The 27,746-nt window shown below is 39.6% G+C and overlaps 1 protein-coding gene across 1 annotated transcript in view; it reads right to left on the bottom strand.

The window, feature by feature from the left end:
- The window catches only part of GRK3 (G protein-coupled receptor kinase 3), a gene marked incomplete at its 5' end in the record, with an annotated part of 123,346 nt that overhangs the window by 32,084 nt on the left and 63,516 nt on the right, over positions 1 to 27,746 (bottom strand). Inside the window, 6 exons of the mRNA XM_084254151.1 lie at positions 6,015 to 6,114; positions 9,623 to 9,714; positions 11,376 to 11,427; positions 16,016 to 16,077; positions 22,135 to 22,209; positions 23,880 to 23,981. Coding sequence (XP_084110277.1) covers positions 6,015 to 6,114; positions 9,623 to 9,714; positions 11,376 to 11,427; positions 16,016 to 16,077; positions 22,135 to 22,209; positions 23,880 to 23,981 — 483 coding nt within the window. The remainder of the gene's footprint in view (positions 1 to 6,014; positions 6,115 to 9,622; positions 9,715 to 11,375; positions 11,428 to 16,015; positions 16,078 to 22,134; positions 22,210 to 23,879; positions 23,982 to 27,746) is intronic.

The following is a 27,746-nucleotide window of genomic DNA, read 5'->3' on the forward strand; positions in this document are numbered from 1 at the left end:
CTTGCAGCTTTGTAATAGTTAGAACTGTTAGCCTGTTTTCACTTTTCTAAGGCCATAAAATTTGTGCTACCAAATACTGAATAACTATGTGTTGAATAGTTATAAAATTAAATTCACTTTGGTCTCCGATGTAAAAAAAAAAAAAAAAAAAAACCAGGCATAGCTAAACTGTGGTGCAGAAATCTGGATGTGGGGCAGGAGGCTTCTGGGACACAGGTAACTTGCTACCTCCTGATCCGGATGCTGCATTCCTGCATGTGTTCCCTTGTGAAAATTCACCAGTGCTATGCTAATCCACAACTAGGTCTAATTAGAATCTTTTTATCAGTGTGCACTTTGCCATTCAACGATTCAAATAAAAAATGGCATGGAACATCCAATTACGCTTTCTTAACGGAAACAAAAAATTACTAAATTTGGCAGAAAACATTCAAGTTTTGACAGAATAATCTGTCAACAAAATTCACGCTGTTCAAACCTCTATATTAAAGGCTTATGGCTAAATTTGAGTTTAACACATTCCTACATAGATTCATGAACTTGAACTCAATTTCTATAAATCTTCTGGCGGAAATTAGTACAGAATGAATTACAAAGTCCCTTTTATGGTTACCTTAGAATCTTGTTGACATGGTGCTAGTGTTTACTTGATTTCAAGATCTATTTTTCTTTAAATAGGAAAAATAACAGCACTATCCTTCATCTATTAAAAGCTACTACGTGGCCTTCCTGGGGTGGGTGGGGGTGGGGGGCATCTTCCTATGTGAACCCACCTGTTTCACTAAGACCTTTCCAAATGCTCCTTCCTTAACAGCGCTCCCTGCATTACTCTGGCTCCTATCCTGAGGAGCAGCTCACCTGAACAACAGAGAAGCGAGTGGTCCCCAAACTTATTAAAGATGGGATCTTTCCCAGCTTGTGACAGCAGCTCTGCTCCCCCTCATCTAGGGGCAAACAGACCATTCCAGGGGGTATTTCTGAGTGTGATGGTGTATGACCCTTCTAGTCACAACTCCGAGATAAAGACAAAAGGGTGAAATAATTTAAGATACTGTTTAGTAAGATGGCACATGAAATGTAGCTTTAGAATTATCAGCTATCTGAGTATGAAGAGCTCTTAAAAAAAAAAATCACCACTTATCATCAGGGAAATGCAAATCAAAACCTCAATGAGATACCACCTCACACCTGTGAGAATGGCCGACCTCAAGAAGACCAGGAACAACAAGCATTGGCGAGGGTGTGGAGAAAAAAGAACCCTCATACACTGTTGGTGGGAATGTCGACTACTCCAGTCCCCATGAAAAACAGTACGGAGGTTCCTCAAAATATTAAGAACAGATCCAGCAATCCCACTCCTAGGCTACCTGAAGAATGCAAAAACAGTAACTTGAAAGGATGTACGCACTCCTGGGGTCACTGTCCCGCTGTTCACAACAGCCAAGCGCCTGAGGACAGGTGAGGAGACCCAGAACCCGAGGTGCAGACACACAGTGCAGTACTACGCAGCTACCTGCATAACATGGATGGGGCTGGAGGGGGTTATGCTACCTGAAGTAAGTCAGGAAAAAACACAAACTCTGGATGTTTTCACTCATGTGTGGAATACAGAGAAACAAAACAAAGAGTCACACAATACCAAACCAAAAACAAACCCTAGAAATTCTGACTGCAAACTAAAGGGAAGGGAAGGTGAAGAGCAAACAGGGAAGAGGGGCACATGGACTCTAGAGGCAGATTAAGGGTGTCCTGGTGTGCATGGTGTGGTGACCCACATCTGAGGAGGTGTGATCCTTTATCTTGAATCGCATACAGTGTACTCAACAAATGTTCCCTTAATAAAAATAATTATAGGGCCTCCCCAGTGGCACAGTGGTTGAGGCTGCCCACAGCCTCTGCAGTGCTGGTTCGATCCCCAGCCACCAGCGAGGGTCCCACATGGCATGGCAGACCTCTCCTGCCACACCCGCTGCTCCCCTCAGCAGTGTATTTCATCAGTCTGCCTGTTCTGCTCCCCGCTCTGGCTCTGGTGAATTCTCTTACCCTCCTGCATTTCTGACTGTACCCAGTCCTTGTATAAATAAATAAATAAATCTTAAAAAAAAAAATAAAAATAATTATAGTTAAAGAAATACAGTTAACCATCAGATAATTAAAAAGACAAACAAGAAAAGAATCACCTGGTCAAAGTTCTGTATTTTAAAAGATGAGGAAACTAAGGCCCTAAAAAAGGAAATGACTTGCCTGAAGCCACAAAGAAATCTGACAGCCAGCCAAAATCCAAACCTCAAGTCTTATGACCCTCTCCAGAGTTCTAAGTTCTGCTACCTATAAAAGCAAAGTTTCCATGGCAATGTAAATTAAAAGCTCAGGTAGAGTAATATGATTAGCTCGCACCTACAGAATACACTGGCTGCAGGCTCTCAAGGTGCTAAGCAAATGCCTCACTCAGATTCGATAAATTAAATACTGACCAACTGGGAACAACAGGCAGCAATCTAGTAATGTTACTGTACAGCACCGAAGATAATTCTGGTGAAGCTGATGTGCCTGCCTTCATCACAAAGGAAAGGTAGACAAGAACGAATCGGTTTTTGCAGGTTGATCCTTAAATAAAGCTCCTCAGCAAGCAAGGGACTGTCTTCTTTGATTTTCTATTGGCAGGGAGCAAAACTGCTTGCATTTTGCAGAAAACTCTTGCAGAATGGTGGTAAAATAGGCCATGAAGTCTTTCTTTAAAAAAAGCCTGTATAGCACAGCCAGAGCAATCTTCTCAAACTGCAAGGCTAAACATGTTATCTTCCTGCTTCAAGTGCTTGGTCTCCAACAGTTGCATGATTTTTTTCCTGAATCCTCAATGCTGGCCCAGAATGCTCTTTATATTCTGGTCTGGTCTGGCCTCCGCCTGCCTCTCTCTCCAGCTTCCTCCTGTGCCACTTTATACCTCATCAGTCAGAACCCAGAGGTGCTGGCCATCCCAAGCCCCCAAACCTGCAGTGCTCAGGACGCAGACACTCTGGCACCCCTGACTGCAGAGGCGCCTTCCCTGACATCTCCACTGTGTTAGGTGCCTTCCGAGCATTGCATGCCTGACTCTCTCAGCTCTCCCCACACACACCGATCACATGTACATTTCTGGGATTGTTTGCATAAATATGACCTTCTCTTACTCTACGCAGGCCTGTAAAAGCAAGGACACAGTCAAGCTCTGGGTGACCCCCACTTTTGTGACTGAGTGCCTGGCACAATCTGGACACTCCGGTCTGCTTCAAGGAATATAGGACTGAACACAAATGGCTTAGTTCACAACGGTGCTCGCTGCTTTTCCCAGCTGTGCACACACTAATCCTGGTTCACACACACACAGATGTCCCTTCTGACCGTCTAAGGGTTACATAATAAAACTGGAAACAGTACTTTTACTGTCTCTTTAGGGGGCTGAGGGGTGGGGATATTGAGTTTGAGACTGGAAGGGAACAAAAATCTTCTAGCATAAAACTGACTGCAGTACCTTAGGAAATCATGTTGATACAGGGCAATCTAAACCTTACCCTCACTCCAGACCATTTCAATCAAAAGATCAATTAAAAAAACAAAAAGCTACAATAGCCTTTGATTAGCAAAAACTCCAAACAGCTTTACTATAATTCTTTTGGTTAAATTAATATATTTGTAAGTTAAAAAAAAAAAAAAAAAAACAGGGCCTTCCCCGTGGTGCAGCTGGTTAGCGCAGCGCTGAGAAGCTGTCTGCAGCTTCTGCAGCCCAGGTTTGATTCCTGGCCAGTCAGGGAGATTCCCACATGGTGCAGCAGACCTCTCCTGTCTCTCCCGCTACTCCCCTAAGCAGTGCTTTTGGTCCATCTGCCTGTTCTGCTCCCTACTCTGTCTCTGGTGAATCCTCTCACCCTCCCCGGCCTCTGGCCTGTACCCCAGCTATTGTATAAATAAATACAAAATAAATCTAAAAAAAAAAAAAAAAGCAGTTTTGATGTTTGAATAAAAATTAGGTCAAAGTAATAGGATGATATAACTCCAATTTTTCATTTATTGCCTGAGTAGACCAGTGACTAACCACACCACTACTTGCTGATATTCCCTCTCTTTAGAATAAAATATAAAACATGCTGCATGAAAATTGAACATATATTTTTGCAATACCCGCAAATTTTTCTCCATGGGCTCTTTTGCTAACAAATATCCAATACTTTTGAGAGGACTCATTAAAAACCAGTATTTTAGTAACCACTTAAATCTGTAGTAAGCACATATCCACGTTTAAATTTTAAGACAAATATATTTACAATAGAAATTAGAAGTAAATGCCATTCATACTGATTCCAATACTGTGAGCAGGTTGCTCAGTTTCCATTTCAGTCAAAAATGAGGTCACACACAGGATTGGATCACATTTGAAATGAGGACTAGCCACATGTTGGGAGGAGGAGGCACCATAATTTCTATGGTCTTTTCATTTGTTTCAGTTGAGCTAAATTATTATACTCTTTTGCTTAAGTAACAAATAGCCCCTCTAGAGTTACTTAAGATTAACGCTAGAATAATATAAACCACCATACAATAAATGAAGGTAATTTTTAAAAAAGTGGTGCTATGGAAACATGGCAATAAAGGGGCGATGGGAGGGTACAGGGAGTGCAGGCCACAGACTTTGGGCTAGGATTACTATGCCGGTCCTTGCTCACCAGTCAAAGAGAATTCTTGATTCACCATTAAAATTTGATTCCTGGAGGCCTTCCTGGTGGCCCAGGGGTTAAGTCTCAGCATTATTGCCTCTCTGGCCGCGACCCACATGGTGCAGCAGAGCTCTCCTGTCTTGCCTGCTGCTCCCCTCAGCAGTGTATTTCAGTAGTTCCACCTGTTCTGCTCCCCACTCTGTCTCTGTCTCTGGTAAATTCTCTCACCCCCCACATCTCTGGCCTAAATCCCATTCTTCTATGTAAAAAACAATAAATAAAATCTTAAAATAAAATGTGATTCTTTTACATCTTTGGGTGAAGATGACTTTATTGAGAACCCAGATAAGCTATATGGAAATCCTCCCCATGTCTATGTCCATGTCCCAGCTGGGACAAATTGTCCCTGCTGGGTGATAAAAACTGAATTCTCATGTGGGCTACACAGCTCAGGTTCAGCCCCTCCACACTCATTTTGCAACCTCCTTCTAGATCCCAGCTCCCCAGCCACTTCTGAACACTGGGTGACAGGCTGCTGATGCACACAGGCACCCAGGTTCCCGGGATCTGGATTTACCTGATGTACTTTCATACACATCTGTATACAAATAAAGTAAGGGCCAAGGTTTAGAGCCTGGGTAATACCACTAACAGAAAAAGAATTGAGAATGGGAATCTATTCTGAAAGAAAAGATGGCACGGATTAAAAGTCTGTTTTCACACATGTTGAGCTAAAACACAGTAGCTTGCCATACACATGAAATGTCCAATGGGCAGAAACACAGAGTTGGAAATGGAAATGGTGAAAGCCCACAGCAGATCAAATTAGCAGTGCAAGAAAGTCACCTTTACTGGGGACAACCCCAACTGGGCCATTCAGATTTGATTAACCAACTCACTTGCTTTCTTTTTACTTATGAAAGCTGCGAGTTACTTTTCCTTCTCTGGATTACTTCATCTCAGTCAGGCAGTTAATTCTTAACTATACTCAAGAGATTTTGTTGTTGTTGTTGATGATGCTGTGATTCTTTTCTGCCATCTCTGGCACCATATTCTGCCAGAAGGAAGCCATAAACAGGTACTAATGGGAGAAGTCATGGGCACAGTACGATGGTTGCTAGTACTTCCTAACTCCCAAATTAGACAATATTTGGATTACACACTTATATTAACTTAGCGCTGCTGCTCCTTACTATAAATTCTATTCCACCCAGGAATAGGCTAGCCCCATAATTTGCCAGGAAAAAAAGCCTGTATTTTAAATAAGTTGTTCTGATATATAACACACACACATACAAGCAATGCTCAAAATGGAATACTTACTCCAGTGCTCACGAGAGACAACATAATCCTTTCATTTAAGGCTAATGTTTCTCCTTGTTTCATCTTGATCCTCTTCTTATCCAGACATTTCATTGCATACCTAGAAACAAAACAAACATTATTTAAAAATCTACACTGAAAAAATATCTTGATTGATTTAAGCATTACACATCATATTGGGGGAACTTTCCAAAGGTTCCCCCTGTATTTAAACAAACCAAAATGGTATCCAAATGCCATACAAAATTTATTTTTAATTTTGCAACTATTAATGGAGAAAATCAGCACCCCATTCAAGCACCCCATTTAGGTATGGGTGCACACAGTAAGCCTCGTGTGGTGGAAAGAGGAGTGTGACCTGGTCAGGGGAACGCCTGAGAAACTCGACCTCAGCCAAGTGGTTGAGACTAACTTGTGTGATAAACCAGGCAAGTAACATGTACCCTGATGTGATGTGATGGCGTTTTACTATCTGGCATTTCACTTCTGTGATCTTCCTTCCAAATACTCACAACCCCACTCTAATGACAAGAAAAGCATCAAACAACCCTAACTAAAAGATAGTCTACAATGTACTTGACACGGATGCGTCAAAGGCACCCAGGCCATCAAAAACCAGGAAAGTCTGAAAAGTCAGCATAGTCTAAAGGAGCTTAAGGAGACATCCTGATAAAACGTAATAGGGGATCCTGCAACAGAAAGGGTCACTGGGTAAAAATGAAATAAATCTGAGAAGAGACTTCAGTTAATAACAATGTATCTGTGAGCTTATTTGTTGTGACAAATGTCTCAAATGGGTAAGATGAGGACACTGGGTGTGGGATACATGGGAACTCCCTATACTATCTCTGTATGTCAAAATGAAAGGATATTTTAAAAATCAAGCAATAATTTTCTAGCATTAGATGCACAGACACATGTTGAACTAAAACACAGTAGCTTGGCATACACATGAAATTTGCAATGGGCATAGATATTTCTAGCATTACATGCATAGACATCCCAGTTAAATAAGAACATAAAATAGACAGACACTAATAAAGTAGGGGAGAAAGTCTGTACATGTATTGCTGCTGCCCAGTACTTCTGTGTGTGTGTGTCTCAAGGTGTGTGTGTGTCTCAAGGTGTGTGTGTGTTTGTGTGTGTGTGTATGATATTTAGCATTTAAGAAATGTGAATCCAGAAAAGGTCAAGATTTTATAAGAATGCACAGAGTGTAAGACTCTTAAAACACTGAGTTTAACAAAATGGGAAGGAACAGTGCTCAAAAAAAACATGCTATGGAATGTTATTTTATTGATCTGCTTTAATCTTGATATAGTTATTAATAGTTATCAATAGAGTTATCAATACTATGATTACTCAAATCATAGTATTTGAGTAAGAACAAGAAACAGTTGACAACTTAAGATTCTCAAAAACCTGAAGCAAACTCATAAATATGGAAATATAGACATGTTATTTGTCATACCCTATAATCACGGGTTAAAGACAGCAGGATATTTTTTTAGCATGGCAACAGAAAACTGAAAGGAAACTTTTAGAAGGGTTTCAGGCTTTCTGTGTGAAATTCTTTGTATGTGACTCTAAATTCCCACTGATGGACCACGTCTTGATGCTGGGTGCACGAGTGGATAGCTGCTGGACTGTGCAAGACACACAGAATCCACTCACTTCCAGCTGATCATGAGTCATATGCTACAGCAAAGCAGAGATAAATGTTCAAATTTACTATTTTATGCACTTTTCTAGGAGTTCTGTATAATAAATCCATTGAGACTAATTCGCTTAACTATAGGGATCAAACATGAGGTCACAGGAAATGATGTGCTCTTTAAACACTCATTCTTATAATAAAGAATTTCCAAAATGCTCCATACTTCCATCACCATCCTCTACCAAGATGGTGTTTCATAAAGCCTTCCCACTACCAAGCAGAGAAGATCCACACGTGGGCCTTGAGGAGGAACACCATGAAGTAGCCTCAGGTCAGCCCAGGGCCAGAGCTCAGGGCAGCCTGGGGCCTGGAAAGGACATACACGAGGGTCACAGCACCTGAGCTCCACCACTTTCTAGCTGTGACTCCTGATAAGAGTCTACCCTTAATCTACAGAGAGACCATTTACCACATAAGGGCTCTTTTGGGGAGTAAGTGTATAAAGAAACAAGTTGATACTATTCACCTTTAGAACATCACATAACAGACTAGACTTTCTCAATACCTGGGCAAGGTAAGATAATGACATAAGACACATTTAGTGCATTATAGTAACTGACAAACAAAGACAAGCATCATTTAGGATCAAAAAGTCTACTGTGTGGGCACAGGATGGGGAAGAAGGATTTCATAAGGGGCTTTGGTTGACTAATACTTACCATGGGACAGCAGTGTTCCAAGTCCTTTATAATGTGCTATCACACTGAATTCTTACAACAAGGTCAGCACTTTTATTTTTCCTACCTTATAGACTAGGATATGAAAGTTCAAATAAAGCAGGCTTTGTCCAGGCCAGAAAGTGTGGGAGCTGAATCTGATGCCAGGACCCACTCTCTGGATGACTAGGTGAGGCTGTCATTGGCTTCATCTTGTATGGGGTCCTCCCAAAGCAGGAAGAAGCGGCATGGGCACACATGACCCAAGATTAATTTCAGGCCCCAAATAATAAATTACAGGCCAACCACAGGACCCATTAGAAAGCAGAAAGGACTGTCTGGCAAAACAGCTAGTGCCCAATCCCAGAAAGGACCCAAGCAGAAGCTGAGTGATGACTTGTAGGCACTGCTAGGGTGGCACAGGGAGACAGGCCCAGCATCAGGCGGCCCCTATTATTCCTTCTTACACTGAATGATTTCATAAACTGAACTTCACAGACTCAGGCTGTCCACTGTTCTAACATGCCTGTCACTTAATCAAACTTGTAAATCAGGGTCTATCAAATCCTCTATTTCCATTTTCATTTACTTTCAGAAATATGTTCATGTAAACTGCTTCCAATTTAAAAATAAATTTCCCCACCCCCACCCCAGTTAACAATTCCACCACTCACTTTCCAGAAGACCCTTGTGCCTGGCTCGTGTATATTCAATTGCCTCACATCAACCTCCCATAAGAAAAGTGAATGAAGGACCCCACAATTGTTATCATCACAACAGAGCATCCTTCTCACAGCACCCAACTACTCACCTGACGAACCAACATCTAGAATGCTACCTCACCCACAGCTGCCCAGAATAAGTCACAGGCCCACACTAAATCACTATTTAGAAGACAGGGTCTCCTCTGCAGAGACTCCTTTGCAAGTATGATCAGTCTGGCAGGTTGTGTAAATACGATGTCCTTCTCACTTACTTCTGGACCCCTGACTGAACCATGGAGGGTGATGCAAGACAAAAGATGGGTTAATTTCCCACTTAGCCCTAAGAGCAGAGGTCCCAGGTTTTTGTTCTCATTTTCTATGCTTGACAAAATGTAGCCTCTTTCTTTGTTAGGCAAATTACTTCAAGAGCGAGATCATGGGCTTCCACGTGTCTATATGGGGATTTTCTTTGGATGCAAACATAAAACCTTCTTAGTATTCCCGGCAAAATATATGAGCATCGAATCTTACATTTTTCCAGTGTCGGCTTTCCTGCAACCATAGACTTCACCAAATCCTCCTCGCCCAATGATCCTATGTACGCTGAAATCATTCATGGTCAACTGTGAGTTTAAAATACAAAATAAAAACATAAACTGCATAAAACTGTATCGTAAATATTTCATCACACAAAACATGTACAGTTACTAAAACAACAACTTTGATATAGGGATCTGCCCCTTTCAAAGTGAGAGATGAGAGAGACAGGGTGGAGAAGACTTTCCAGAATTTCCTTCTGCTCTACTTCCCAAATGTACAAAAAGGAGGCCAGTGGGAAGATGACAGATGAGCAGTCAAGTTAGATTGTGTTTTCAGTCTCATAAATCTTAGATTACAAGATGGATACCTTGAAGACCAGTGACTAAAACTTCTGGTCAAAATGCCAAGCAACCTCCACTACTCTGAAGCTTCAAGTTTGGGAACAATTCAACAATTTCAGGAGCTGTCATGGTGGAAAAATAAGTTTACATCGAGAGCATCTGTGTTTTCATAGTAGTGAGCCATATGACCAGAAAAGCTAACAGACGCCGGCCATGTGAATTTTTTATCGATAACATCAGTGAATGGAGAAGACTCGTGCTGGGCATGTGAGCATGAAACAAGACTAAGTGTGAGTGAAGCAGATACAGAGGCTTTATTCATAAGCACTCGCCTTTTGTCAATTACTCTCAGCAATGCCCTCCTTTCTAAGGAGTTTTAATAGCGTGAGATAGCGCAAAGGCAAAGAGAGAGTCCTGCATCCGTGGACAATAGCAAATGCTTACTAGTTTACATATCCTGGCAAATTAAGGGTCAGATTCTTGAAGGGTTGCCCCATACAGTGCTTAAACAGTCAGGTTGGAGCATTTGGCCCACAGGTCTCACAAGCGACATCCCAAGGATCTGAGGATACCAGGTCTGTTAAAGGATACACGCGCAAGGAAGATCCACAGCAGATATAAAGGATTTAAAAATATATATGTTATGGCTTTTTGCTTCTAAATCCTGCCAGGAAATGCAATGGAAAGGGAAAGTAGAAAAAAAAAAAAGTAAACCTCTTCTTCTAGCAGTGTTGTTCAAGTAAAAACTTCCCCCCACTGAAAAGTTCCAGTTATTATTTTTCCCAATTGCAAACCCATGTGAAGGAAGAAAAGAAGACAGGAAGAGAAGTTGAACAAAGAAATGTGTGGTTCAAAAGCGAAGTAAAGTTTCTGACCTAGAATTCCTGACACTGAAAATGGAAAGGACAGCGAAGGGAATGCAGACACTGCAAAACAGTCTGTGCTTGAGGCGAGCTTTCATCATCCCCAAAATAATCTTAAAAAGAAGATGGAAACTTGGGAGAGTGAAAGATATCGTCATTTTTATTACACAATTACACCTCACACAAAGAAAAAGAATAGGAACTTTACCAGGAAGGCAAAAGACAAGCATCTACAGGAATTACAGTATGGAGAAAAGACGTGTGTTGTCACTACTGTTTCTGTTAAAGGGTCAATTACTGCTTAAAATAGCCTTTCTTAGATAAACAATGCATCCTAAATCCATTATGAAAAAATAGAACTGAAGCTCAATGGTTTACAATTGGGTATGGGAGGCTGAATTTTTCATACATAAAGCCGTGAGGACATCTGCTCGGGCAGGCGAGACCCTGGGGAGTACGCTCCAGAAAAAGTATTTTCTCATGAAGTTAAACCAGAGGAAGTTTTTATTTAAAGAAAAAAGGAAAAAAGATGATACTCACATGGATATTTAACTCCACGTTTTTCCACTGACAAAATCTAGTGAACTTGTCACTGAAAGAGAATATAAATAATTATTGAAAAGGGAAATATCAAATCACCTGAGTTTACAGAACAATGTGATAAAATAAACTAGAAATGTGGCGTCTCAAATAGAAAGAAGCAAGTTTTTGAAAACATTTTTTCACAGCTTCAGTATTTGTAGCTTTACTTTATGACACCAGACTTCAAGCATTTCCTTTACTTGTATGTCATGATATTTTAATCTGAATTAGCAGTGTCCCATAGAAGGATAACATGAACCCTATGTGTGATTTAGTCTTAGTAACATTCTATTTAACCCAATACATCAAACACATTATCATTTTAACATGTAATCAATATAAAGTTATTAATGAGATAGTCTATATTCTTGTTTTAATATGAAGTCTTTAGACTCTGGTATACATTTCACATTGACAACACCTTCTAATTCAGACTTGTTGCATTTCAAGTGCTCAAAAGCTACGTGTGGTGACTGGCTACTGCACTGGTCAGGGCAGCTCCGAGTAACAAAAAAGTCATGTTTACAAATAATTGCAAGTGAAACAGCCCTTAAACAGTACATATCATGTGCCAGGTCCCGCTCAGGTAGTCCTCCCAACAACTGCATGGTTCTCATTTTATAGCTGGGATGACCAAGTCTTGCCCTAGGTCACAGGGAGAGAATGGGTGAAGCTGAGTGGAAGTCCAGATCAAGTACTGCCTCTCAAGGATAGAAAGAGTATAGTAGAGAAACCCACAGACTACAATCAGGTGGTGCAATAAGTCATAATGGCGGGCCTCCCCTGTTGGTGCAGGCGGCTGAGTGCCGTGCTGTGAAGCTGTCTGCAGCCTCTGCAGTACTGGTTCGATCCCAGCTGGACGGCGAGGGTTGCACATGGCGCTGCAGACCTCTCCTGTTGCACCTGCTGCTCCCCTCAGCAGTGTATTTTGTCAGTCTGCCTGTTCTGTTCCCTGCTCTGTCCCTGGTGAATCCTCTCATCCTCCTGCACTTCTGACTGTACCCTGGTTCTTGTATAAATAAATAAAATAAATCTTTTAAAAAAAAAGTCATAATGGTGAGACTATGCTCTTACAAATCATCGACTATGTGTTTTGTTATCCATACAGAAAAACATGTATTCCCATATCTATTTTAAAAAGACAACCTGCCTTCAAAATTTGAAAATTTAAAAAAATTTCAAAAGAAATGTATTCTAAAAGCAAAGAATCTTTGGTAAATGATGGATCTCATTTAGTCCCTGACATGATCCCTTACATAGACACAGTATTCAGTTCTCTTAATAAATGGATGAATGGGGCCTCCCTATTGGCATAAGGGTTAGCACTATCACCACTATGGCCTGAGTTTGATCCCCGGCCAGACAGTAACCCACATGGCACAGCAGACCTCTCCTGTCTCACCCGCTGCTCCCTTCAGCAGTGTATTTCCTCAGTCTGCCTGTTCTGTTCCCTGCTCTGTCTCTGGTGAATCCTCTCACCCCCTGTACCTCTAGCGTACACTCTAGTTCTTCTAGACAAAAATTAAAAAAATAAGAAGGGCCTCCCTGGTGGCTCAGGTGGTTGAGCACCACACTGTGAAGCTGTCCATAGCCTCTGCAGTGCTGGTTCGATCCCCAGCCACCGGCGAGGGTCCCACATGGTGCAGCAGACCTCTCCTGTCATGCCCACTGCTCCCCTCAGCAGTGTACTTCATCAGTCTGCCTGTTCTGCTCCCTGCTCTGTCTCTGGTGAATCCTCTCACCCTCCCACACATATGGCCTGTACCCCGGTTCTTGTATAGATAAATCTTAAAAAAAAAAAATAATAGAAAATGAAGTTACCTATCATTAAAAAATGAAAAAATGAATGAATGAAGAAAGAGAAAGAAAAGGAAGGAAAAAGGGAAGGAGGGAAGGGGGAGGGGAGGTGAGAGAGGCAGGAGGAGGAGAAGGGAGGAGGAGAAGTGGGAATTCTCATGAAGTGCAATTTATAGGGACAACTGGCTTTATAACAGAATGCTTTAAAGGCATGCAAATATCTCAGTTCCCTGAAGGGTTCTTTTAATATGCCTCATAGTTATCTTCTAAAAAATATTTCTGAGCCTAATATCAACTTGGAAATCAACAGCAAACAATTCTTTGTAATTACATAACATCTCTTTTCAATGAATCAAAATGTTTTATTGATCCTCCTGATATACGTGGTTAATAAAACGAAATTATATTTTGAGAGTTTCTGAAAGTTAATTCAAATAGCTTTTTCAAATTACAGTGAGTGAAAAAAGCAAATCATGTTGGGGTGTACTCTGCATTTATAAATCCAGGACTGTGAAATTCCCTGTGCTGGACTACCCTTGACTCACAGACTCTGGAGTCCAGAGTTGTGATAATGGGCAGAGGTCTGGCACATTTTACAAATTTGCAAACTAGCTGGGGAGGGTTAACAACCACGGAAATGCCTTCCAAGTCACAAGTCCAGGAGCACTAACTCCCAGCCCATACTCTGTCCCTCCAAACCACCTCTCCCCTGAGAAAAGAATATCCTCAAGAACACAGTTTGTCCACTGAATACAGATCTGGTGTAACAAATTCTTCTTTGGGAAGTACACATGGCCCCTAGGTGTCCAGGCTCAGTGGAGTATCCACGGGATTCCTTGAATGCTATTTCTAGCAAGACCTAGTTACTGGAATGGGCACTTCTTGGCAGAGAGCAAAGTAGGGCCTGGGCAATCAAGGGCTTTGGACAGCCAGAGTCCTTGCAGACAACTTACAAGGGTACCAGAGGAAAGACCAGAGGCTAAAGATATAGAAATGACTGGTGCAGTAAGGATGGGGTGGGGTAAGCCTTTCTTTTTTTTCTTTCTTTCTTTTTTTTTTTTTTTTGATTATGACTTCTGAGTCTGGCTTTTGGTTCCTAAGCAGCTGAAATTTACTCTCTGAACACAGCCCACAGGCCTCATCTGGAAGGGTGGAATGCCTCCTCTGGGACTCAGTCCCACCTGAAACAGCCCTGTGTCCCTGCCTGGCCTCTGGCCTCAGGGGAAGGGGGAGAAAGGAGCCCTGTACTACTGAAGACTTCCACTTTATTATCAGACTGCAGTGTGGCCACAGAGAAACTGCCATAAATGGGAAGCCCTTAGAAAGTGTGGGTGCTCCTGAAGTGGGAGGGCAGCACCTTTCAAAACCAAAACTAAACTCTTAGTCTGACAATGGATTTTTTTTAAATTCTAATTGGAGGATGTTTTAGCATAAAATGAAACCCAAAAAAAGTATAAAAATAAATTGACTTTAAAGAGAGTTCATTTACATAAAATGGTCACTGCTTCAGAAAATCCAGTGTGCATGCCAGCCACTTCACTTGCATTTCTTGAGACAATAACAGTGAATGACTAACTCAGTGGGAGAAAAGACAAACTTTGCAGGTTTACCTGCTGACTAGTGAAGGCACACACTTGAGGAGACACCTGCCCCAATTTTAATCACTGTCCCCTCCTCTCCTCTCTTCCCCAGGGATTGCATAAAAGTTAGGTTGATCCAAGAGTTGGGAAAAGTCAGATCTTAGAATCCACAGCAGTGGATGTGGTTCTGAATTTGTAACCCACCCACCGCCTCAGATGGATTCAGTTGCTTTTTTGGCAAATTTTTGCTCTTACTCAGAAAAGTGTAATCATGAGTGTGAATATTAGTTTCCCAAAGTATTGACTCTACTCCATGATAAAATTATCTTGAACTCTTGAAGATTCACAACACAATGTTTTAGGGTTTTGTTTCTTTTTTTTTTTTAATTATTTCTGTATATGTGGAGAAAAAAGCTGCAATGAAGCAGCATTTGTTCTTAAAGGGCAATTACTGAACAGCTGCAGGCTGCTCCAGCAAGGAGACACAATCAGCATGTCAATTGTCTAGAAATTTACCGAATTTATGGGGGAAAGAACAGTCAGTGTGAATGCAGATTCAGTTTCAGAAAGTCTGATTTAAATAGTGCATTATCACAGAGGAATACTCAAAATACTGCAGAACTGACTGTTGGGTACCCAACAAGCTTATGAGCTGAAAACTTTTATAGGCATCACTGAAGTTCTTTAGCATGACAAACATGTTCTATAATCTGAGTAACCCAAAGGGACATAATCAATATGTATACTAGTGTGTGTGTATGTGGGTGTGTGTGTGCATGCACACGCGTGCGCGCATGTGTGTGTAAAAAACACAGACATTTGCCTATACCCAGAGTTCTACTACATAAAGGATCAAGTGCCATCATGTCCTACTCTGGGGGATATGGTTTCAAAGTCCGAAAAATGAATTAGATAAATTATAGGGTCGTGCTTGCATTAATAAAGGTAGCCTAATAAAATACATCTAATATTAAGATTCCTTAGTCTATTTAAATCTTAGCCAATTTTGAAGCTGAAAACTAAAGGTCAGAGAAACTTTAAGACACACAAATCCTAAGTTACAACATTAAGTGTTAAGGAAATGGTCTCCCATAAAACCTGACACAGAATACAAAAAACACATGATGAAGAATAAATTAACATATGGTGTAAGGAACAGCCTTCTTAAATAAAATGATGTATACCTACAGAGCATAACATTTTATATACAAAGTTTCATACCTTTCCATAAATTTTTGAAAAATGTTGCCTCGAAGACTTTCACAAATTTCTTCTATATATGGCTGGAAAGGATGGAAAAGAAATTCCACACTGCATAAATAGGAACATATTAAGTAAAAAACACACACGTGGGTGAGCTTCTGACTAGATGAGGTTCCCAATTAAGTGCCCCCCACACACACACACAGTATCTTGGTCTAGTCCTTGTTAGCATTTGTCCAATCTTCACTAACAGATTCCTCATCACGATTATTTACTTAGTACTTATCAACACCACTCAGTGGCCCACTCTAGGTAGGCTGGAACAGGTCTGTCCTGCCTGTCCCTTAACCCCTGCTGTGTAGCATGGCTCTGTCAAGTCACAGCCATTTCTTAAATGGCAGCGTTAGCTTCATGGGCCTGCCAACCATGAAGCCATGAAGGATTCATACTTAGAAGAGCCCATTGGTTGGCTTAGGGCCTTGCTGTCACCATCTGGAAATTCTTAATAATTTCTGAACAAGGGACCCCACATTTTCATTTTTTTAATGGACCCTGTACATTATGTGGCATATACTGTAAGTTAATTATATTACTTAGCTAATTACATTACTATTAATTATGATCATTTTAATTATAAAAATTGATTTTTTACAGACTAAAAGTTAAGAAAACCATGAATAAATTTTTTTAAAAATAACCATTTTACTTAATGATTTTCTCTATCTTAGAACCATAGAATTAAAGGTAACCAGGAGGGAACATTAATCCCAATCTTCACCTGGCACTTAAGGACACAGTGGCCTTATGAGTCGGTGCATTCCCCAGGTCTCTGAGCAAGTTCATGGGCCCTTGGCTCACGTGTGCATTGTTCCTCTCATGGAGAACAATCCTCTTCAATTTCATGCCACTTTGTATATTACTAAGTAAATGGCATAAACTTTCCTTTTCCATGTGATGAACTATAAATCAAGAAATATATATATATATATATATATATATATATCAAGTGCTAATATTTCACAATTCAGCCTAGAGTCAATTAAATAGTTTTTAAAAGTATTTTAATACCCTACACTAAATGCTGCCAGTTTAACATTTTTTGTGTCTTCATATATTACTCTGAAAAACTGCAAAAAAAAAAAAAAAAAAAAAAAAAAGGGCAGGCCAGATCATGGAATAATACAAAGCAAGTGACAAGACTAGGAAGTCTGCTGAAGACATAGCAACCAGACAGAGGCGGTAAGACAACCACAGCTTTTCTGGAAGTCCTACTTCCTGCACCAGAAAGGAGACTCACAGCTAAGGTAGCCTCCACTGCCTCACACGACTGTGGGTCTGTTGTGGGCAGGGCACTGGGACTGGTCACTACAACCAAATGAACTTTGTTCCTGCCTTGGTAAGAGGGAAACTCAACTAGTTTGGGGAAGCTCTTTTAGCTCTCAACTTATAAGATTCCAAGATGATAAACAATATCTACCTTAACCCAGTCCTCTAGATGTGAAAAACCAAGGACCACAAGTCTCAAGAGGTTCAAAAAGATGGAAAGATCAAAAGACTGATCAAAAGATGAATCAAATCAAGAGGTCAAAGATCTATGAAAAGACTGAATTTGTATATCACAGAATTTCCATCTATAAAAACCATTATGTTGATTCATAGTTTTTTTTTTATATTTTATTAAATAGTCCATGCTTCCTGCTAATAAAAGAAAAAGGTCACTAGAAATTCTTAAAACAAAATAGAACACACCACATTACAACTCAACAGAGAGAACCACAAAATATGCCAAGTAAGCAGTGCAAAAGTCAGGGTCCCATAGTAGAACCATTACTGGTGGCTGAAGCCAAAGATTATTACAAATGGTGCCCCTTGGAAGGGGTGCTGGTGAGGATAGACAGTCCCAGGGAAAATGCTAATAAAGTATTGCATTTTGGGGCAGGGAATCTGATAAAAATATATATATATATATAAGGGACTGCAGGAGCAGGACCCAGCATTCAGTGTTTGGGATCCAGCATTTTTAAATCTTCAGCGATTCCGGGGTCAGCAATTTTGGCCCCCACCACACTAATCTTGCAGAAGGCTGTTGCAGGCCTCTGAAGGATGCAGAGGGGCTTCCAGCAGCCAACCTCAGAGAGGAAAGTTTGAAGGCTTTGCAAGCAGCTGAGTTATTGAAACTGTTCCTGGTTTTGCTGCTGTTACAGCCTAGCAGGGGAGGCAAAGACCCTGAGCTGCATGTGAGCCATTTGTCAGGTCGTTCGGCTGTTGCTGGGAGATGTTGGTCAAAGGGTACAAAGTTCCATTATTACATGATGAATAAGTTCTGGAGATTTAATGTAGAACATGCCAGAAAATAAAACACAAACCACCAAACTATGTGGGGTGCTGAACATGTTAATTAGTTGATGGTCATTTCACAATTTATACCTATATTAAAACATCACATTATACACCTTAAATCATCTGCAAGTTTTGCTTAATTCTATCTCCACAAAGCTGGGGGGGGGGCCAGGGGGGGATTTCAACTCAGAGAACTCTTCCAACTTTGTGGTTGTACCATAATTCCTATGTTCTAATAGCACGTTACCCTGAATTGTAGTTAATACACTCCTTATTTTAATCAACTTAATAATGACTATTTCTTTGACCTTCATAAATAAGAATACCAGGCCTCCATGGTGGCGCAGGCGGCTGGGCACAGCGCTACGAGGCTGTCCATGGCCTCTGCAGTGCGGGTTCAAGTGCGGCAGGCCAGGGGAGATACCCCATGGCGCAGCAGACCTCTCCTGTCTAGCCCGCTGCTCCCCTCAGCAGTGTATTTCGGTCAGTCTGCCTGTTCTGTTCCCCGCTCTGTCTCTGGTGAATCCTCTCACTCTCCCACTCCCGCACATCTGGCCTTTACCCCAGTTCTTGTATAAATAAATAAATCTTTAAAAAAAAAAAAAAGAATGACACTACCACTTATTCTATTTGTCTTTTTTACCAGAATTTGTCTTTCATTTCTTAAATGAATAAATCAATATTTTTAAAGTACTTTTAAATGCATATTCCTTGAAGACATGGAAAGAATTTTGTTGGTCTTTCATGCACCTATTTTTTTTTTTTTTTTTTTTTTTATAAATTTTATTGTTATATTCCCCATACAATTGCAGCCCCCCATTCTGACCCCAATCCCTCCCCTCCCGCCCCCGCCCCCCTAAAAGTGTCTCTGGTTCATAGTTTTTGTTGATTTTGATTTTCACTTTCTTATAGTTATTCATTTTCCTGGTCCCTTATTTAAGTTTTCTAGATTCCTGCTATGAGTGAGACCATCCGGTATTTTTCTTTTTCTTTTTGGCTTATTTCGCTGAGCATGATCCCTTCCAGCGCCATCCATGTTGCAGCAAATTGCATGTGTTTATCTTTTTTGAATGCTGAGTAATATTCCATGGTATATATGTACCACATCTTCTTGATCCAGTCATCTATTTTTGGGCATTTGGGTTGTTTCCAAAGCTTAGCTATTGTAAACAGTGCTGCTATAAACATAGGGGTGCAGGTGTTCTTTGGAATTGATGTTTCTGTGTCCTTTGGGTAAATACCTAGGAGTGGAATTGCTGGGTCATATGGAAGCTCTATGTTTAGTAGGTCCAGAAATCTCCACACAGCTTTCCACAGTGGTTGGACCAGTTTGCACTCCCACCAACAGTGCAGAAGAGTTCCTTTTTCTCCACACCCTCGCCAACATTTGTTGTTGCTAGTTTTTTTAATATGTGCCATTCTCACTGGTGTAAGATGGTATCTCATGGTAGTTTTGATTTGCATTTCCCTGATGACAAGTGATGTTGAACATTTTTTCATATGCCTGTTGGCCATTTGCATTTCCTCTTCAGAGAAGTTTCTTTTAAGCTCTTCTGCCCATTTTTTGACTGGATTATTTTCTTTGTTGTTGTTGAGACTCATCAGCTCTTTGCAGATTTTTGTGATCAGTCCTTTATCATTAGTGTTGGGTGCAAAAATGTTCTCCCAGTTGGTGGGGTTTCTCTTTGTTTTTGTTATTGTCTCTTTTGCTGTGCAAATCATGCACCTATTTTTTAAAACATTACTTACACTACAGGAAAAGTCAATATATCAAAGTTGTAAAATCCATGTATTACGAGATATAATTTAACGGTATTAAATGTGATTGACTATGAACGATTTCCTAGTCAACTGAAAACTGAAATTCTGACACTAAAATATCAGGGAGACAACAAAAAGCAGATTCTCACACTGCACTTTCTGAAGGATCTAACAAGCGCTAACTCACAAAGATAGTGTGATGGGCAGGCCAGATGCAAAGCAACCCATGTGCACCTTTCTCACTGAATTCTTTTTTTTTTTTTTTTACAAGTACTCCAGATGATTTTATTGATTCAGCAAGTGTGAATCACACTGATTAGTCAATGCATGCCATCGGCAACACTCTTCTTGCTACCTATAGTTTATTCTAGCACACCATGAGCATTCATTTTCTGAGATTCTTCACAGAATTTAGTGATGATCCTTTTTCCTGTTCAGATAATATCTCTGATAGGCTCCACATATACTTGCCCATAAGTTTTCCCAAATCTAATGCAGTCTGCACAGAGCAAACCATGAGATCTGTTGCAGTAACCTAAGAAATAGCTTCTTGTTATCCCTTGAAACTAACATGATCATAGCTTACTTTCACATAAAATGTAAATTTCAGTAGCAGTCAGGCGGATCACTGTCTCACTGAATTCTTAATACCCACTTTGAGGAGAGCCCAATGGACATTTCCACTCACAGATGAACAGATGGAAGCAAGAACAAGTGCAAAAGAATTCAGAGCCCAGGTTTAAAGTTTATAACCGACAAGACTAAACATACAGCTCCTCTGTTTTCAGAAATATCCATCTAATTATTTTGGCAGAAAGGTAACACCCAACTTATTACTGTAGTCAAAGTTCTATCTATCATTTGCTCAATAGAATAATCAGATTTATTTTGCATAGATAAATGAGTCCTCTTGTAAGGCACCAAAGTAAAGCTCAATTTACCCCTCTGCTCATAACTAAGTAATCCAAGAAAAGGATAAATTATTTTAATTCATGAAAATCATTATAGTATTTGTCATTCTCTCATATTTTATATAATTCTTTTTAAAATATAAGTACATTATCCACATGCAAATTTGACCATGTCTTTGCAAGCTGCCACCTTTGTAGAAAACACAAAGGATGGAAAAGGTTTCAGGGAGGAGAAGAAATCAAGAGCAGCAAATACAGAGGCCCTCTAGTTATGAGTTTGATTTTCCAAGTCTTGTAATATAAATCTATATAACCGTGTTATATTCAAGATATGATGACCAAAGCAAAAAATCCAATTCCCTCAGTCATGACTGAGGAAGGTCATTTCAACAAGGTCATTCAAATGTTCACTCTTGGCTATTGGAATTGAATCTGCTTCATTTGGAGAATAACTACACACAGCATCAACATCTCTACCACAAAAAAAAGCGCCTTGTAAAGTCCCTGCTTGTCACAGGTAATTGGAATGTCAAATGGGAAAAGGCTATTTCCTCCAATGTCTTGTCTTAATTGATTTATAGAAAATATTATTATTAGAAAGCTCCAGTGACCTTTTTCAGAAACGTCTTTAGAAAGGATGTTCATATAAGAGCACACATTTAAATGAGAAGACATGTGATATTAAGCTTAAATTGTTCTAGAAAGACCTCCAGACAAGAATATAGTCTTCCAGGGCCTCCTGGGTGACGCAGCGGTTGAGCGCTGGGCTGCAGAGCTGCCCTCAGCCTCTGCATCACCAGTTCGATCCCCGGCCAGCCACCGGCAAGGGTCCCACTTGGCGCGCAGACCTCTCCTGCCGCGCCTGCTGCTCCCCTCAGCAGTGTACTTCTGTCCTTCTGCCTGTTCTACTCCCAATCTGGCTCTGGTGAATTCTCTCACGCTCACCATGCTTCTGACTGTACCCAGTGCTTGAATAAATTTAAAAAAAAAAAAAAAGATTAAAAAAAAAAAGAATACAGTCTTCCACATCAATTCCTCTAGCACATTCACACATGCAAAGAAAGTGTCATCAGTCCGACTGTTAAGAAAATTAGATATGTTCATTTTGAAATAATTTTGTCTTACCTGAAAAAGAGTTGATGTCACTTGTTTCTTGGACAGGTGACTTTGTACATGTTCTACAGCTTGCTTTGAGAACGGCTTTTAAAAAAATCAAAAACAATTATTTTTTTTCCACAAATATAAAATGTAACAAACTTTTGTACATTACATAGCCTCACAACAGGTACTCTAACACAACTGCAAAACAGTCACCTGCGGCAATTATATGTAGTTTTGAAAAATCGGTTGAGAAGGCTGATGAGCACAGGGACACTTCATTGCTATATCTAATCCCACAAGGGTTCAAGATTGCTGTCTTTTAAAAAGTGTAGAGTCCTACCATCATCTTATTAAATGCACATAACCCGTAACTGATAATGGTGTCATTAAAAATGTGAAATGTCTACTACATAAGAGAAAATGCGCTTGAAAATATGCCTAAGAACTAAATGCCAGGAACACAAAGCTCAGCCACTGCATTAAAAGGCTGCAGGTTAAAGGACAATCCTGCAGAGGGAAGCAGCAGAGGGAAATTGGTGCTAAAAGAATGGGACTTACACTGGTAAGAATTACAAATTCTACCCTCCCCCAAAACTGCAAACTGCATCTTCTTTAGCAGAGCACAATTAGAAAAAAGGCTTAAAAAGTTCACCTGGCTGCCAAGAACCCGATAAATTGCTGAGCTACATGAAAACTAAGTTTGCAGATACTTTCCCATTGACTATATAGCATTTTCCAAGGGTCAGTCATTCTCTAGCAAGGCAGCAAGGCACACAGAGCGCCCACAGTTAGCTGCAGCTTAGGAGTTCTTTTTAATAGTGAGTTGAGTCCAAAGAACTGTTAAGCAAGCTATGTTACCAGCATGTCATCTTCAGCAAGTAATTCAAATGTCAGTAAAAACTGTTCACAACAGAATACATATTAAAGCACTACCATACATCATGATGAGAGCTGTCCAATCAGACAGACTCTGTGATGGCAGAAATGCATTTTTGTGCTGGTGAGCAGGAGTCATTAGACACATGTGACTATACAGCACTTGAAATGTGGCTCTTGAGGAACTGAGGAATTGATTTTTAACTCCACTTGATTTTAATTAAGTTTAAATTTAAATAGCCACATGTGGCTAATGGCTACTGCATTGAACACAGCAGGCCAGGGCTGTTAGGCCACTTCTTTGGAAGAGAGCCTTAAGTCAAAGACATTACATGGTAAATTTTCATCACTAATTATTCCACTCATTTCTGATGAAATAAATTCCTAGGAACTTAGTTTATCCTAATGATTGGATTAGATTGCTTATCTGATTTACAAGGGAAAAAAATTACTTCAATCATTTAACAACTGAACAAAATTAACTTAATAATTACAACCTTCCTTGTTAATTCAAAGAAAACATTTACAATTACATTTATCAATGTTTGATTAGCCTAATTGTTAAATATAGCTAAATTAAAAATAATCAAGCCTAATATCCTTTAGAAAGTCTAGAATTGAGAGCAATCTTTGCTCCATTGATCTGAATTAGCTATATTAGTCCATGAATTTTTGCAGTGAAACTATTTCCTTTTGGAAATATAAGAAGGGTATATGAAGCAACAGATGTTGGATCAGTGTTATCAGCAAACTTGTGACAGAAAAAATGGATTCCACCATGGATGAATACTGCCTAATTTTTCAACATCTTCCTTCTATTTTATGTTAATCCTGAAGACACTGGAAGTTGTCTCTTATTTACTCATCATAATAGAACAAAAAGACATACTTACATGAGAACAAGACAGCAGCTCCTTCATGATATAGGTGTCATATATTTGTCGACTTCTACAAAGGCGATCTTCCTCATTCTCAAGTTTTTCATATTCTTTTATCTAGATTTTTTTAAAAGTTAACAATGGTAGGTACGTCTTTCTAGAAACTAAACTTTATTAAAAGATATCATTTGCCCAGGCAAAAACCACTTCCACATGAGATCAAGCAAATTACCGAACTGCCTATTCCACAGGAAACAACTACTTCTCATGTTGTAATAATCAAGTTGGAATAATTTAAATTCAACTTGAAACATACAAATGGATTTTTTTTTCCTATGATGAACCTCATCCTTTAAATTTAGAAACACAATATTAGGAAACAAATATCGCTATGGTTACAATTATCTTACAATATGCCAGCCATGGATCACTCACCCTTGCCAATTCTCCTCTCCAAAGCACAAATAGTTCAAATTTGGCTGCAATTCAGTTCTGAGAGTTATAATAGGAATTGTTCCCACTCAACAACAGTGTCACAAAACTAACAGGAAAAACAATTGCCAGGTTTCCAGCAAAGAAATTTTTAAAAGTCAACTAAACATTTTGGAAAGGCATTAATCCACAGATAAAAGTGTTGGTTTTAAGGCTTGGAACCCCAACTGCACTAAACAAATATTATCAAAGAGATTACTACAAACCATGTCATTTGCTAACTCAGAGAAGGTAATCTGACCAATGTTAAGATAGGTCAAATAATACAACGTGCTGTAGAAATAGTTGCTATATGTGGAATCCGCCCCAATCATTCCAAACCAATAATAGAAGATTTAGTGTCAAACTTGTGTTTTTATTTATTTGCAGAAATATTTTTAACTCTGCAGTGGTGTGGTCCTCTGCTTCTAAACCATGTATAGCGTTGTGGCCCAAGGTTACCTCAGTAAAAATTATGAAATATAAAGAGAATGAAAACACAAATGAAATATGGGGCTAGTAGGAAAACTGTAGCAGAAATCATCAGTGTAATGAAATACTGAGGTCCCATGTGAGACTTAGTTGAGGAATTACTGGGATCATCTTGATGGCCCTGAAATATCATCAATGCTACACCAAGATGAAATTCACATGTCTGTAATAGAGTCTTCTTGGAACAGATAATAGAACTTACATAGAAACAGGCAGTCTGGGATAGTTTGATACCCCATCCAAAAGGAAAAGGTTGTTTAAAGGAAGAGTCAATCCAGCAATGTTGGCATAACCATCAGACCTGATATAACCATCCTAACTTAATGCAAGAGAACAGGTCTAAAGAGTTCAACACCATGCCAGATGCAAATACGTGGCAGCAAAGCAACAGAGCCAGGCACTAAACTCTGAGGTGGCATCAGAAAATAAACATAGGATTCTGGCTTGATTGATTTCTTTTGTGTTTTGTTTTGGCCAGACGCAAAGGTTAAAGCCAGATGCTAAGGTAAAATAGACTGTGAGTGAAAAGAAGCCCAATAATAAATCTTCATGGAGTTATTATATTTGAAAACAATGTGTAAAGAAACACAAGTCTATGTTCCAGGGGCCAATATTAAGCAAATTGACACCTGGTAAACAAATGCTGATTCTGTGGAAGTTTCCCATGAGCTGTCAGAATCTGACAACACAGAAAATTCTAGTTTCTTAGGCAAATGATACTGTGAACCACAAAAATGGCTGCATTAAGAAACTTGTGCCTCACAAATTCTACCCTGAGCAACAAAAAAAAGAAACTCTTAGTTGGCAAAGTAAGAACCTAAAGTATCTATGGCTATAGCTCAGATTTCACTTTCCATTATCAGTAAGGCCACTAATTAAAGACATGTTGTCAACTATTAATTAGCTTTAAACAATATGTCTTATTGCTGCAGACACACAGAAAATGCCACCTCTAACTCTGGCAGTTAGATTGTCCAGGTAACCTTAGCAGGCAGATGAAAAGTCTTCCCAGCAGCAGAACAGAGGCAACATCATCAATGATAGACGGTGAATCATGAGTTCCCATTCTGCTTCGGAAGTAATAAAGTTACAACTGAACATGCAGCCTAAATAATTCAAGCTCAAAGAGCAAGCAATTTGGTCCACAGCTGATGTGGTCTCCACTTTCTTGCCTCCTGTTTTTCTATCGTTCTTGTGAGATGTTCTAGTCAAGTCACTGATGGTCTCTGCCCCACCCAATTAAGAGTCTCTCTTTTGCCCTTAGTTTCAGACTTCTCAACAGCATTCAAATCAGTTGTCCACTCCTGCCTTCTCTGGAACTTTCTTCTCTGATGTCTGTGATCTACACTCCCAGGAGCTTGTCACACTGGTTCCTCCTCCTCAGTTTCCCTTAGTAGTTCTTCCTCATCCACTAGACTTCTAGACACTTTTGTGCCTCAGAACATGGTGCTGCTATAGTTTTCTTAAGTAAAGTTACTGAGTCCCGCAGTTTCAAATACCAATTATATTCTGATGGCTTAAATCTGGATCTCTAGGACTCACTTCTCCCTAAGATCCAGATTCTAAATATCCAACTACCTATTTGACAGTTCTACACCCTCTCTATCCCAGTCAAACATGCTCTTCTCCTAGTCTTCCTTCCCACAAAAATGAGTAAAATCACCCTTCCAGTTGTTTAAGCCAAAAATGAACAATAATCACTACCACCATCTTGTTTATACTCGTGCTGACCACATATTCATCAGCCATGTTGGCTTTACATTCAAAATATACCACAAACCCAGGATCTGCTTCAAGCAATAGCCAACTAATTCCTAAAAGATAAATCCTCTGAGAACGTAACTGCAAATTCTTTAATACATAAAACACAGCTGCACTGGAGCATTGCAGAGTGACCAAAAGTGCACAGGTAAAAGGAAGGGGCATCAAAGACAAGACGTTAGACAGTAAGGGAGGATATTGATGAAAATAAAGAGCTAGAGAAGGGAAGCTTCAAAATTCATTGTATAAACTCATCAAAATTGCTGATGGACCCCAAAATGACATGTAAGCCATGCAGACCCAAAGCATTCCAGCTAAGACTAAAAGAAGAGAACAAGAATCAGCTATGACCCACTGTAAGCCAAAACAGCATGGAGTTTGAGTAATCCAAGTTAATTGCTAAAACAAAAAAAAATACCCTTTGGGAAAGCATATAGAATTTAGAGTTCCAATAGTATATTAGTCACAATGTATAAGATACAATCTAAAATTATTCTTTGTATGAAGAAAACTTCCCTGCATATGAGGGAAATGTGGCTCATATGTCAGAGAACAGACCACCAATGAATACCAATCTATAATGACTGACATGTTAGAATTATCTGACAAAGATTTAATGCAGTCACATAACTATACTCAAAGAAAATGTGCATGTGATGAATAAACAGCTAGAAAATAGCAGCATTAAAAAAACTAAGAAGAAACAAGAAATTTGAGAAGTAAAACATAAATATAATATCTGAAATAAAAATTAAGTGAATGGACATAATAGCAGACTAGAGATGTCAAAAGAAAGACTCAATAAATTGGGAGACAGGTCCATTGAAATGATCCAATCTGAAGAACAAAAAGAAAAAAAATATTTGGGGGATAAATTTAACAGGGCGTCAGCAATATTTAAGATAATATTAAAAATCAAACAAAGTAATTGAAGTCCCAGAAGGAGGAAATAGAGATTGAAGTAGACAAAACATTTTAAGAAAAAATGGCCCAATCAATAAACTTAACACAGCCCACAAAGGCTAAACACACTAGCTAATATTACTCCACTAAAGGCAGAGATCATCATAATGAGAGAAGAGTCAGACACTTTCATATGTGTTTAAAAGAAATATACTGTACATATTGTTGAAAGTGTACAGGAGAAATGTATCTGAA

This window comes from Talpa europaea (genome assembly GCF_964194135.1).
Source record: "Talpa europaea genome assembly, chromosome: 14".
NCBI lineage: Eukaryota > Metazoa > Chordata > Mammalia > Eulipotyphla > Talpidae > Talpa > Talpa europaea.